Source organism: Arachis ipaensis, chromosome B4, assembly GCF_059453495.1.
Source record: "Arachis ipaensis isolate K30076 ecotype BB chromosome B4, ASM5945349v1, whole genome shotgun sequence".
Taxonomy (NCBI): Eukaryota; Viridiplantae; Streptophyta; class Magnoliopsida; order Fabales; family Fabaceae; genus Arachis; species Arachis ipaensis.
The window spans coordinates 12,758,337-12,773,971 of NC_142439.1; the positions used below are offsets into that span (position 1 = coordinate 12,758,337).

At 35.5% G+C, this 15,635-nt stretch overlaps 1 protein-coding gene across 2 annotated transcripts in view; it reads left to right on the plus strand.

The window, feature by feature from the left end:
• Positions 1–9,034: 9,034 nt before the first annotated feature.
• LOC107636081 (stilbene synthase 3-like) overlaps positions 9,035–15,635 on the plus strand; it is a 61,782-nt gene continuing 55,181 nt past the window's right edge. The window contains exons 1-2 of one of the 2 annotated variants that reach the window (XR_015880541.1): positions 9,035–9,288; positions 9,650–10,739. Coding sequence is in view for 1 of the 2 variants with exons in the window: in XM_088483006.1 (XP_088339132.1) it covers positions 9,111–9,288; positions 9,650–10,641 (1,170 nt within the window). In the remaining variant the exon portion in view is untranslated. Of the gene's footprint in view, positions 9,289–9,649; positions 10,770–15,635 lie in introns of those variants that run through there. The other variant, XM_088483006.1, reaches the window with a different exon arrangement.

Below are 15,635 nucleotides of genomic sequence, written 5' to 3' on the forward strand. Positions count from 1 at the left end.
GGACTAACTTCAACACTCCTCACACTTACGACGCTAACAGTTAATACATTCATCTACCCTTGATGCAAATCAAAACTGCATAATAGAATGTAGTGTTTTTCTTTTCTTAAATATATCGTAACAGAAATGATAGAGTTCATTACAGGATTTATAATTTTTATTTATTATTTAATTATTAATTCAGTTTTTTAGGTTTAATTTTTTTAGTTTAGTAATTTAACAGCGTATATTATTTTATATTTTTAGATATTAATAATTAACTGATGACTATATATGAATAATAATTTCTAATAATTTTTTAATATTTATCTACACCATAATATTATTAATACATACAACTGGCATAAAATGTTATTATATATTGTTTAAAAGTGATGCACAATTAAATGGATTCTGTGCACATTGTCATAAAACCAATTCTTTAATTATATAAAATAATAGTCAATTATATTATTGTTTAATTTGGTCAAGCAAGACTAATTAAATAAGACCAGCAGACTCATATATGGTGGTAGACTCCATTGTCATCCACCAAACTCCATCCTCACACACCCAGTCAAACTACATCATGTTTAATTTTAATATTGAAATTTATATAAAAATATACAATAAGTATCACTAATTATAATAATACACAAACATTTTTGCTTTGACGAGATTTCAAAATGACATGGATATAATAATGGTACTATGAAGCACGTGATGGCCAGCTATCTTTTTTTTTTTTAAGTAGAAATAGGTATTTAATTAATTACAAGGTCCAAAATATTACAAAAGGTCAAATTACAATTTTTATTGGTGCTTCTTCTTCCACCTACACTGTACTTAGTATGGTAAAGAAAATGTATCACTAAATTTCCTTTCCATTTCACATTTGGCTAATCGGATAAAATCTCACACCATTAAAAACATTAATAATAACTAATTGATGGCTATAAATAAAAAAATTTGCTGATCCCTAACATTTCTCTTTTAAATCTGTGTAAAAAAAGTTTTACAATTTGATATAATACCACCAAAATAAATTATATATGATAAAAGATATTTTAAAAAATAAAATTTATACACGGAATTCTTCCTACTCCCATTATATATAGGGTTTTTTACTTAAATAAATTAAATGCATTTCAAAATTACTTAATTCCCCTGAATCAGATTCTGCAACGTGATTATCCTTTTTGTATTATTATATAAATCGTCCCAGGGTGCAAAGGATTATATTAAACGTAAATCATCTCACCCTAGGACGATTAATGAATAAATTTGTGATGCAAAATAAGAGTAAATCGTGGTAGGGCTTCTTGGGTTAGGAGTTGAGCATAAATCGTCCCAGGGTAGTAGGTTTTACGAGTTAATGGGCTAAACCAAACTGGGCTGGCACGATTTACTTGTTTTTTCAGACCCTCAGGACCCTGGGACGATTTATGTGTTACTCTGTAACACTCAAAGGGGTGGGACGATTTATGGCCAAGTGATAACCCTAAGGACTCAACCACGATTTATGCAGCCAGAAACTCTATAAATAAACGAGTTTCAAACAGACGATACACACAAAACATATGTTGAGGTTGTGAGAGATGGCAGAGAGTATTTTCTTGTTAGTGCATCACCGGGGAAAAATAGATGAAAACACAAGTGAGGGTGTAACTTTTTCTAGCAAAAAGCAGATAGGAGTGTTTATTACTCCGTCGACGACGTTGATGGATCTGCATAGTAGTATATTAGAGAAGGCTGGAAATTGTGGCAAGAAGCGCGTGAAGCAATTATTTTTTCGTATTCCGATATCGTTGAAGCCAGGTTATGTTAAGTTTGGGAAGTACGCGATGTTGGGTGATGACGACATGCGAGTTATATTTCATAGTCAATCAAAATTTCCCGACTTAGGCGCGCTGGAGTTGTTTGTCAGAATGGTTGACGTGGAGGGCAGTAGCGGGGGGACTGCTCCGAATCTGCCCACTGGCATCATAGAAGGAACTTCCACCGCCGTTCCAACAAGGCAACCGGCGACTCCACTTGTTTTGTCCCCATCTTTTGCTGCTGATTTGCCTGTCTCGGGTGATGACTTGGGTGATGGGCGTAGCTTCGGCCAGGTTGCAGCTGCGATGGGAGCTGATCCTGTAGGGGACGGTGCACCCACATTCATGGAGGTAAGAGAGAGAGATCCGTTTGTGGAGGCTATAGGTGATGATGGGTCAGATTCGGAGCCACCAATTATTGGTGACGAGAGCGACGCTGACGATGACACCGCAGTTGCCGTGGGAGCTCAAACCCATGGTAGCAGTGGAACGCAGCAGTACCCTCGACACTTTACCACATTGAACCTTGAAGCAATGAACCCGGCCGCAAACTTAGATCAGCATCACCCGGTGATTCACGGAGAAAGGCCTAGCGTGATTGGCACGGACGAGTTTGAGGTTGGGCAAAGGTTTGAAACAAAAGAGGAAGCTGTACTGACAATAAAGAGTTATAATATTCGGCGGGGAGTCGAGTATAAAGTGTTTGAGTCCGACCAGTTGAAGTATCATGGGAAGTGTGTCCAGTTCGGGAATGGTTGTAATTGGCTGATCCGTGTCACTATGAGACAGAGAAAAGGCTACTGGGAAGTTAGAAAGTACAATGGACCACACACGTGTCTAGCAACGGAGATATCAATGGATCACAGGCAGCTCGATTACCATGTCATATGTGCCTCGATTTTATCATTGGTGATGGCTGATGCATCGGTGTCGGTTAAGGTGTTACAGAATGCGGTGTCATCGAAGTTTGGGTTCAAGCCAAGCTACAGGAAGGTTTGGATGGGCAAGCAGAAGGCAATTGCGCAGATATATGGAGATTGGGAGGAGTCTTATAACCACATACCACGGTGGATCATGGGGGTTCAGTTGTATATGCCAGGTACAATTGCGCTTTTGCGTACTTCGCCAGTGAGGATAGGTAATACCGTTGATGCGTCAACGGTTTTCTTTCATCGACTATTTTGGACGTTTCCTCCATGCATTGAGGCATTTAAGTATTGCAAGCCACTTATATCCATTGATGGGACCCATTTGTATGGGAAGTATGGCGGCACTCTGCTAATGGCTATTGCCCAAGATGGAAACTCGAACATTCTTCCAGTGGCTTTCGGGTTAGTTGAAGGCGAAAACACGGATTCATGGAAGTTTTTCCTCACTAATCTCCGCCAGCATGTCACCCCTCAGCCCGGCATTTTAGTCATCTCTGATCGGCACAATGCCATCAAGGCTGCCTTGCTGGCAGAGGACGGTGGATGGCTCCCACCGTCGGCATACCGGGCATTTTGTGTGCGACACATCGCGTCTAACTTCGCACTGTCATACAAGTCTAAGGAAGCCCGGAGGATTCTAGTGAATGCCGCATACGCAAAGACTGAGGAGGATCACCGGTATTACATGGATATTTTGAGGAAGGAAGATCCTGCGATGGTTGCATGGTGCGACAGGATTGGGTTGGAGTTGTGGACCCAATATCGGGATGGTGGTCGTCGATATGGTCATATGACGACAAACATCTCTGAGTGTATCAATGCCGTGTTTAAAGGCACACGCAACCTCCCGGTGGGTTCATTAGTTAAGTCAACATATGGGCGGTTGGCCGAACTCTTTGTGAGGAAAGGAAAGGAGGCCGAGTCTCAAGTCGGAGCAAATCAAGAATTCTGTCAGACCCTTGTGAAGGCGATCGAGAGGAATCTACAAGCCTCAAGGAATATGCGGGTGGATCTATATGACAGGGGAAACTCCGAGTTTGTCGTTGAGGAACTTGCGCCGACCGCGGGTAGGATTGCAATGAGTGTGTGTCGGGTGTCTCTATCCGCCCGCACATGCGACTGTGGGAACTTTCAAGCACTCCACTATCCGTGTCGTCATGTGCTTGCCGCATGCTCATTTTGCAGACTGGATTGGAGGACATACGTTGATGATGTATACCGCATGAAGACCGTGTTCAATGTTTACAAGATGGGTTTCTCTCCGCCTATCCACGATGATCTCTTACCCGTGTATGAGGGACCTCGTGTCATCCCCGATCCTGGCATGATGCGGGCTGTAGTTGGAAGACCTCGGAGCACTAGGATAAGGAATAGTATGGATGAGGCGGATCCAGATAGACCCAAGAGATGCGGACTGTGCAGGACCCCTGGTCATACCAGAAGAAACTGTCCACAGCGCCCGGGGGCTTCTGAATCGCACGAAGGTAGCAATGCGTAGGCACGGTTGGCTTAGGAATGTTTACTATACCTCATGCCTCTTTATAGTTTGTCGTCTATTTTTTAAGTTCACATTCGTGGTAAACCTTTGTTAACGTGATATATATGTATTTCAATTCGGTTGTTTTTAATTTGCGTTGACTTTGCTTTTTGTTTGGACTTATACTTAGAGTTGTTATTACCTCATGCTAGTGATACGCGAACTTTATATATACGAATTGAAGGAACATAAACATATACCGAATGGAAAGATACAAAACCATAAAGTAGCATAAACATGTACCAAGCACAAACATGTCCCCAAACGTAAAGATAAATAACAATGAACAAGCATCAACATAGACGAAATAAAAATAACAACTCTAAAAACAACAAAACTCCAATAACTAACACATGTGTGAACCAGTGCCACACTTTGCCGGCTTGATCACGCGCTTCCTCCGCTGTGTGACTGGGACAAATGCATCTGGGGGCCTGCTATCAGCGGCATCTGCAGGCTCCGGCTCAACAGGCGGTGGGTGTTGTCTCAGAACCCCAATGGCGGATGCCGGAGTGCCTCCCAAGGCAAATTCGCCTCCGTGATAACCAGTCGGCACCTCATTCAAGTCGACGTTGAGGTCCACGGTAACACCATCAAACTGTGGCCTGTAATCACCAGCTGGGCTCCCAAACTGGGCAAAATCTGCAAAGAACTCTGAACCAGCACCAAATACCTGCTCCATCTGGTTCGGGCTGCCGAAGTCGGAGAACAGCGTGGCCGCATCGGCCTGGACACCCCCACTCCCACCCTCAGTAGTACAATGGAATAAAGTGCCCTCAACCCCTACAACACCTGCATCAACTTGATGCCCAGTAACATGCCCTCCGGAGGTACTACCACCTCCCCGTGCTGACCCACCTCCTCCTCCACTGTCTCCTCCCCCACTGCCACCACCCCAACCCCAAACAGCTCCGCTAGCACCCCCACCACCACCGCCACCCAACCCAGATCCACTCGCACCCCCTCCCCAACCAGAACCCCCACCACCTCCTCCTCCCCAACCATCTCGACCACCCCAACCCAACCAAATGGCATGTGGAAGGTATGTGTTTCGGGACGCCATCTCTCCACAAAAGCACTGATCAGTGGCTCATCAAGCTTGAACCAGTAATCATTCAACCGAGCAACATGTAATAGGTTCGCACGATCTAAGTACGGGAGTATACGATCATGCAGTATCATCTTCTGTTGCCGATGCACGCTCCTAACGCACCGTGTAGGCTGAAAATACGCAAGAATAACCACATCATTATTTCGGGTACTTATACACACACACATAGAAAATAACTTATGCCATGACAGATATCCAACTCACAGATGCCATCAAAATGGATATGTTCATAATAACATCTCATGTTCAAATCGACATTACCAATACAATGTAAGAACCATAAAAGTCACAACCGAACCGATCATTTCAACAAGTTAACGGTTCAACCGGAAATTCACCGGTTGAACAGATTGACCTCGTCCTATATATTTAAAAAATAAAACATATTAATAATTTTCAAAACTTAAATTTAAATACATATTTTCACCATTAATATCTCTACAACTTTTTTAAAAAAATTTTGAAACTCAGGCGGTTCGGTCGACCCGGTCTTACTAACTGATATCAGTTTAAACCATTTCATTCCGGGTTTGACCACACCGAACCGGTTCTTTCCCTCATCCGGTCATATCATCAGACTGGCCCGGTTCAGGATCCCATTGGCCGGTTTAACCCTCCGACCGCTTCGTTCCGGTCCGGTTCGAACCGGTCCGGTTCGTTCCGGTCCGGTTCAGTCCGGTTCGAGCCGGTCCGAACTCCATAGTAAAATCAGCAAATTCCATGGGATTCTACCGTCAGAACCATCACCCTATGATGAGTGAATTCCATGATCTTTTAAGACCACTGATTTCTAACATCTTATACTAAACCAAAAACTAACTAAATCACTATACATGATATCCGGCAACGTCTTAATAAAAAAATATTCTAAGATGCATATTCACCCTATACAATATCATCCAACATACTAATATCATCCAAAATTTAAAACCATTACAAAATTTATAAGATTACCTCTTGATCGATAAATCCGGCAACATGCGCAACGCCGTTCAGGCGGTACATATCTCCTTGGTTCGCGGCCATTACCACCGCCGGAGAGATCCCCCAACTCCTCCTGCCGACCACCTGCGGCCCGCTGCCACCACCCCCGGTGCCACTCAGACGCCTCTGCCCACCACCAGTTGCACCTCCGCCACCGGCTGGTCCCACACCCAAAACCACTTCTCCACCCAAACTCTCTCCGGTCAACAATGGTGGCTCCAATACCTCCCTCAACCGTTTACGCCGCAGCAACAACAAAGATGACTCGTGGTTGAGTCCTTAGGGTTATCACTTGGCCATAAATCGTCCCACCCCTTTGAGTGTTACAGAGTAACACATAAATCGTCTCAGGGTCCTGAGGGTCTGAAAAAACAAGTAAATCGTGCCAGCCCAGTTTGGTTTAGCCCATTAACTCGTAAAACCTACTACCCTGGGACGATTTATGCTCAACTCCTAACCCAAGAAGCCCTGCCACGATTTACTCTTATTTTGCATCACAAATTCATTCATTAATCGTCCTAGGGTGAGATGATTTACGTTTAATATAATCCTTTGCACCCTGGGACGATTTATATAATAATACAAAAAGGACAATCACGTTGCAGAATCTGATTCAGGGAAATTGGGTAATTTTGAAATGCATTTAATTTATTTAAGTAAAAAACCCTTATATATATATATATATGGCCACGTCTCTGGTACTTCCATTTAAGGTGGCTATTGGTGACTATATGTTGACTCTTCAATTGAGAGTTGACATGTGGCATTATCTATTAGAGTGATTAAATGAGATATAAAAATGGTTAAGTATGATATTGTGACAATCTCGATATATTAACCTATGGCCGTTTGAAAATTTATTATATCTTATTAATTTTAACCAAAAATATTAGATGTTATTTTTTTATTGTAATTAAAATTAAATCAATTTGCCAATGAGTAATAGTTCAAATGGCATAGTCTCTTCATACTCAATTAAGAGGTTACGGGTTCGAGTCTCCTATCTTTGGTAAAAAAAAATAAAAAATAAAATTAAATCAATTTTTTAAATTAAAAAATTCTCACATTTTTCTTATTAATTTTACAACTAAAATGTGTCATATGTTATTCCTTCATTACAGTTGAAATCAAAATTTTTTTTCCAAAATTAAAGAGTTTTCTCTTTCTTTTTTTTCCTTTTTCTATCTCTCTCATTCCTTCAACTACTTTATCTATATCATTATCAATGACTAATTACGAATTTGACAATCAAAATGTGCAACATGACATTTTTTAATTGCATTTAAATTAAAATTAAAATATTAAAATTGAAATTGAAATATACCTATATTATGTATCATATATTACTATCTCATATATTACTATCTAATTTAATAACCAAATGTGTCACATGATACCCTCTTACTAAAATTGAGAGAAAATATTTTTCTCCAAAATTAATATACCCCCTTCCTAAATTCTCTCATCTATCTCTCTCCATTTTTCTATTTCTCTCTACCATTTTCATTCAATATATAATTTATATTTTATATTAATAATTTGACAAATCAAAATATGTCATCCGATATTTTTTATTACAATTAAAATAATTTTTTTTTCTAAAATTAAAAAATTCTCACTCTTATTTTTTATTTTTATCTTTTTCTCTATTTTCTCTCATTCGCTATTTGTTCTACTTTTCTGTTCTATAAAAAATAAAATTAACAAAATAATATAATTTAAATAAAAATTATTATTATTATATATATATTTTTTAAATTTTTATTTATTTTTAAATTTTTACTAGTTATTTTTTTAATTTATATTTTAATTTTTTTATTTTAAATATTTATTACTAAAAAATACTAATATTATAATTAAAAATTCGAATCAAGATTCAATTGTTTAAAAAAAATTAATTTTAAATTAATACATATCCCTCATTGTAGAAATGCACATTTTTAGATTGCATAGAATTAACACATTAATTACCAAAAAAAAAAGAATTAACATATTTACCCAATTCAATTAACACATTTACTTCAGTGTAATAGGGTCATAAATACGGTCAATAAGACAACACTCCTCCAGGTGTCAAACTCTCATAAAAGTCACGCACTAGCCATCATAGCCACCACACTGGAGTGGCCACCACAGACAGCACCTATATATATATATATATATATATATATATTGCAATTCGTTATTTATTTATTAAATTAAATTTATATCGTAATTAACAAATTTGGAATTAGTTAAGCTAGTAACGTCACGTTATCACAAAGAAATCGTAGAAAGTACAAATTTATTTTAATAAAAATTTATTATATATAATAAAAAATAGGTAACAGATAATAAATAATTAAAAGCATAAATAATGTATATCTAAAAATAAAAATAGAAGATAACAATAAATTTCCTCCCGTGCCTCCAAATGACCAGGTACATTATTGGTCAAGAATTGCAGCGGGGACATTATTGCTGAACAGGGACATTATTCGGAGTCTACTATACTATATGATTGAGAACATCGTCTTTGAAGTTAACTAATTAAATAATAATCATTGTCATTTTGTCACTATCATCACTACACTTTTAAGATGAGCACGTTTTCTATATATCCAATATTGACCATTTAATTCCACATATGCCCCGACTCTCATGCATATAAATATCCCCTCTCCCTGCCCAAGTCTTCATCAAATCAAAATACCTTTCTTATTCCAAAGAACATATCTAAGCTTTTCTATCCCAAAAAACACAGCTAAGAAAAGATGGTGTCTGTGAGTGGAATTCGCAAGGTTCAAAGGGCAGAAGGTCCAGCAACTGTATTGGCAATTGGAACAGCAAATCCACCGAACTGTATTGATCAGAGTACATATGCAGATTATTATTTTAGAGTAACCAATAGCGAACACATGACTGATCTCAAGAAGAAATTTCAGCGCATCTGTATGTATTTTTATTAAGCATTCTATATTTGTTTTATTTAATATTTATCAAAGTAAAATTCATTCTTTTATTTTTATATTAATTAATACGCAATAATTTAACATATTATACAACATATCATATTTGCTGCTTAATATTAACAATAATAATTACTTAATAATAAATTATTTCAATAGTTATAAAATAAATTATTTCAATAGTTATAAATTTGGATAAACTATTAAAATAATGAGACATGAACGTTCAAGTCACTATAAAAATAACTCAAAAATAACATTATTATTGATGTGTGTATGTGTATGTCGTTTTCTAAATGTCATCAAGGGTATTGATGGATGTGAATTTCATATTATTATTTCAGGTGAGAGAACACAGATCAAGAACAGACATATGTACTTAACAGAAGAGATACTGAAAGAGAACCCTAACATATGCGCATACAAGGCACCGTCGTTGGATGCAAGAGAAGACATGATGATCAGGGAGGTACCAAGGGTTGGAAAAGAGGCTGCAACCAAGGCCATCAAGGAATGGGGCCAGCCAATGTCTAAGATCACACATTTGATCTTTTGCACTACCAGCGGCGTTGCGTTGCCCGGCGTTGATTACGAACTCATCGTACTCTTAGGGCTCGACCCAAGCGTCAAGAGGTACATGATGTACCACCAAGGCTGCTTCGCTGGTGGCACTGTCCTTCGTTTGGCTAAGGATTTAGCTGAAAACAACAAGGATGCTCGTGTGCTTATTGTTTGTTCTGAAAATACTTCAGTCACTTTTCGTGGTCCTAGTGAGACAGACATGGACAGTCTTGTAGGGCAAGCATTGTTTGCCGATGGAGCTGCTGCAATTATCATTGGTTCTGATCCTATACCAGAGGTTGAGAATCCTATCTTTGAGATTGTCTCGACCGATCAAAAACTTGTCCCTGGCAGCCATGGAGCCATCGGTGGTCTCCTTCGTGAAGTTGGGCTTACATTCTATCTTAACAAGAGTGTTCCTGATATTATTTCACAAAACATCAACGACGCACTCAGTAAAGCTTTTGATCCATTGGGTATATCTGATTATAACTCAATATTTTGGATTGCACACCCTGGTGGACGTGCAATTCTGGACCAGGTTGAACAAAAGGTAAACTTGAAGCCAGAGAAGATGAAAGCCACCAGAGATGTGCTTAGCAATTATGGTAATATGTCAAGTGCATGTGTGTTTTTCATCATGGATTTGATGAGGAAGAGATCTCTTGAAGGCAAACTTAAAACTACTGGAGAAGGATTTGATTGGGGTGTGCTTTTTGGCTTTGGTCCTGGTCTCACTATTGAAACCGTTGTCCTTCGTAGCGTGACCATATAATACCCTTAATTATATTTTGCTCGTCGTGAAAATTTAGACAAAGATGTCCAAAGTTATTTCTTTATCCGAAGATTCAATGTCAAAGTTTGTAATTGTTAGTGAAATACATTACAAAATTAATATTTAAATTTTGGCTTCCCGAAAGTTTAAATTGATTTTCGGATTCACCAAGGATTGAACTCTTGACCTTTCGAATCTAGAGTTCTAATATCATGTCATGATACCACTCATCCCAAAAGCTTCAGCTAATAAGAAAAGGTAACACTAATAATTATATCTCTAATACTCTCTAAACCTCCATTGTACACATTGTACAAATATTCCATTGGCTCCTCATACTTTCCCTTTGTAAAATATGCGTTATTCCTTTAGACATATACCATAGGGTCACCAAAAGTAAGATAAGTCTTTTTTGCATGAACTCGAATGAAATAATATTGCCAAATCAACTACATTTCATGGTTTCTACCTTTTAATAGATTTTTCTTTTTTAATTTCGCGAAATGTATATGTGAAATTGTTTTGTCCACAAAATTGACTAATAATATATAAAAATATAAATTAATGAATTTTTATTTAAATAAAAACCCAATTTTAGGCACACTATTAATCTAGAAATAGGTGATAACAAAGATAAATAAAAGTCGACAAAATACCGATAAAAGAGATAAAAGAAAAGTTAAAAAAAAATAATTTTAAGTGTGTTCTATATCTACTATAACAATATAACAATATGTACAAGGGGATCGTCTATTTTGACAAAATTTCCCCGTTTTTGACCTTCATATTATTTATTTAACAATTATCAATAAGATCCATTCTAACGAAATTGACCATTTGCACGCGCAACTACTACTTTTGAAATCACACACTACTTACATTTTAATTTATTATTTTGCATGTTGCGGACTCTTTTGCCTTAGAAAAGCAACCTTCGTTCTTTCCTTTTATAAGAGAGTAGCTTATAAACAGGTATAACACTAATTCAAAACGTTTTATTTATTAAATATATTATATTAATAAAAATGAGATCAGTTAAAATGAAAAAGTTTATAAATAAACTAAGAGATATTGGATAATTTGAAAATTAAAAATAATAAAAAAATACATCTTTTTAATTAGATATAGATGATGATAAAAGATGTTATTAAAATAAAAATAAAAATTTTATATACAAATTAAACTCCAATCCCTGTTATATATATTGGTGGTGGCAAGCTTCAGACTACAACATTTTTTTTCTTTAAGTTGCATTTTAAAATTGTGAATATAAGTATAAAAAACTGTGACGTTTGATATATGGTCACCCTTTTTTATCAAATGTTACGGTTTTCAACCGTGGCCAATATCGCCGTGACCATACAATGGTCACGACTTTTTGAGCAAAGGTCATGGTCCTTTTCTTACAAAGTGAAAAACGTAACTTTTGATCTATGGTTGCATAACCGTGACCTTAATTAGTCCTGCTATAGTAACGGTTCTTAACCGTGACATTAATCCTTTTATAGTCACATTATTAATCTTTTTATAGTCACATTTTTTAACCATATTCTTAGTCTTTTTATTGTCACGGTTTCTAACCGTAACCCTAACTCTATTCTATGGTCACAATTTTAACCGTGGCATTGAACTACTCTATGCCAACGGTTTTTGACGGTGACATGAGACTACTCTAATGGTCGTGGTTTATAAACGTGACATTTGAGTATTTATTATTATTTTAGTCTAAAAGAAAAATCAAATAACTTTTTCTCAACTATCCTACATAATCTATCAAACAAGTTTAATAAAAGACACAAATCTAACTCTTGATAAATTGTATTTTCATATATGTAATACAAATAAATATAATAACTTGACAATGAAATTTAGATTAGATACCAAATAGGTCTCAAATTATATAAGTCTAGTTACATTATATATATTATCACAATGTTTATAGGAAAAACCTCTAACAAAAAATCCTAATGATACCAAAATATTAATTAAGTAGTTGCAACTAACATATAACCAAGAATAATGTATCTAAACTAGTATTCTTTAATTATATCATCGTCCGATCCTTTGGCTGGCGACTGAAGAAGTTCTTGCATTGCTTTCTTGGGGAATAGAGAAATTCAATTGATAAAATCATTTTGAGACTGGGAACACAGTATACTTGAGTTTCCCTGTATCACACAAACCAAGATATTGATACACTTGTAACTAATAACTAACTACTGCTAATTACAGCTATTTACTAACGAGAATCATGCATGGACAACTTTAACTCTTGTCATTTTCTTTGGTATTCAAAAAACCAAATTATCAAAGTAGTAAGTACTTTCCAAACTTCCACTTTCAAGGAACACAAATCCAAAACTAAATCGTAAGATAAAAAATTGAAACTTGAAAACCTTAGTAGACACTTTTAAATCACAATTTTTAAATACGACATAACAAAAATTGATCTAAAGTCTGAAATAATTCTATTAAAAAAGGTGAACATTCAAAACCTTGATCTTTGACATCTATTGTTACGTTTTTTAAAATTATGTGACAAAAATCTATTTTCTAAAAGCACTATTCAAAATTGTTACTATAAATAAAAAATTATGACTATAGACTAGTGTTCTAAAAATCGAACCGGACTGACCGGTTTGATAAGATTAATCAGGAACCGATTCTCTAGTCTATTCGATTGACACAAAAAACCACTTGACAAAAAACTAGTGAAAAAAGGGTCGAACCGGCAATAAACCGGTGAACTGATCAGTTTTTTAACGCTTTTTATAATTTTAATTAAGAAAAAAAAAAACTCAAGCTGAGTTACAACAACGCTAGCCCCGCCGTCTCCTCTTCAAGGGTCTCCTCGCGTTGCCAGGTCTGCTCGGGGCTGCTGTTGGTGTCGTCGTCTTTGCCTTCATCGGAGGTGGCCGCTCTGAAGTTGTGTCTCTGTCATTGTGCCATCGCAACCAGAAGTGGTCTCTACAGATCGGTCCTCTTCTCGCGTTGCGATCGGAGCTCTTCTCCTTAATTACCATCGTGAAGGTCTCCTCGGAGATCTTCTCCTCGCTGTCGCATCTCTCTCCCACGATTATTGCTTACTCACAGTAGCAACCCTTGCTTTCACCTTCATCCTCCAACGGTTGTTCAGGTCCACTGCTCTTCTGACTTTGACTTAATTTTTCTAAAATAATTTTGTTGATTGCTGAAGGTACTTCTTTTAATTTTTTTGTTGATTTCTGATTTTATTGTTTAATTGTAATGGATTTTGACTTCTGAGTTTGTCTTCTGAATTTCTAGATGTAATTGTTGATTGTGTTCTAATGATGCATGTGCTGTTGGTTTGTTGATGTGATTAAAAATTGTATAAATCTTTGTTACTAATTCATACTTAATTGTTGACTGCATTTAATTTGTATAAGTTTGTGTTTGTGATTGTTGCTAATTATAAATTTTTATTTTTGAAAATAGAATTTTTAATAATTTTATTTTATATTTAATTAAACCGGTTGAATTCCAATTGAACTATTGAACTAATCATCTTACCGGTTTATTGATCGATTTGGTTTTCGAAACCTTGCTATAGACTATCTCTATTGTTACGGTTTTTAAACATGACATAAAAAAACCGTAGCTTAATTAAAGCTAAAAATGTTATAGTGAGTTTCGAATTCAGTGAATATAAATGTTGAGATGATATATATATATATATATATATATATATATATATATATATATTTAGGAATATTTGTGATTCTACAGTTTTACAAGTTTGTAAGTTGTGAATTGCACTATTTTTTTATGAAAATATATTTTCCATTGGTAAAATGATGAGCGAGAGAGTGACTAGTAATAAAAATTCTAGTAGTATAAAATAATATAGTCAATTATATTATTATTATTTTATTTGTTCAAGCAAGACTACTGCTTAATTAAAGACCGGAATCATATATGGTGGTATGTAGACTCCATTATTGTCATCCACCCACCAAACTCCTCACACATCCAGTCAAATACATCGTCTTTGAATATTGAAATTTATATAAAATGACAAGATCACCTTAATTATAAATATACTTAAGTACCACTAGTTAATAAATCAGACACAAATATTTTTGCTTCTAAGAGATTTAATTTCAACAAGACTTGGATGTAATGGAAATAATAAGCACGTGTGTGCAACTTTAATTTCAACATGACTTGGATAATGTTAGAGATATATCTATCTATATTATCTTTTTTTATTAGTTTAAATTTTTAGAATGAATGATATATATCATGATATGATATCAAAATTTTATATCCAAAAAATTTAAAATTCAATCCTTGATAAATTCTAAAAGTAAAAAAAAAATTATACAAAAATTAAGTAAATTCAAAAAAAATTTACTTAAAAAAAAAATTAAAGTATCAAAAATATAATTATTAATTCATGTTATCTTTTGTTGTCAACGTAATGTTTTGGCACCAGTAGTATCATGATAGATGTAATGGAAATAATATGCATGTGTGCCCAACTACCTACTGGATGCACCTATTCATATCCTTCGTAATTGGATGCAAATATATAAAATATTAGGTAAAAACTCAAGTGAAGTCGACTTCACGTGAAGTTGATATTTGAGAGCCGTTAGATGAAAATTTAGTCAAATCAGTCAAATTATTTAACGGCTCTCAGGTATCAACTTTACGTGAAATCAACTGCACCTAAGTTTTCACTAAAATATTATGGTGCGTTCGGGCGTTTTTATTTTTTATTTTTATTTTTAATATTTTTTATTTTTTAAATTTTATAAAAATAAGAGATAAAAATAAAAAAACAAAAATTTATTATTTTTACTATTTTTACTTTTTTGTTTTATAAAATTTAAAAAACAAAATACTACAAATAAAACGAAAAAATAAAAACGGAAATCAAACCCGCACCCTTGTCTTCCCCTAACGATTCTGCAGCACAGTACACCCTATCCAACTTTGATTAAATAAACAGAGCCGCCACACATTAAATA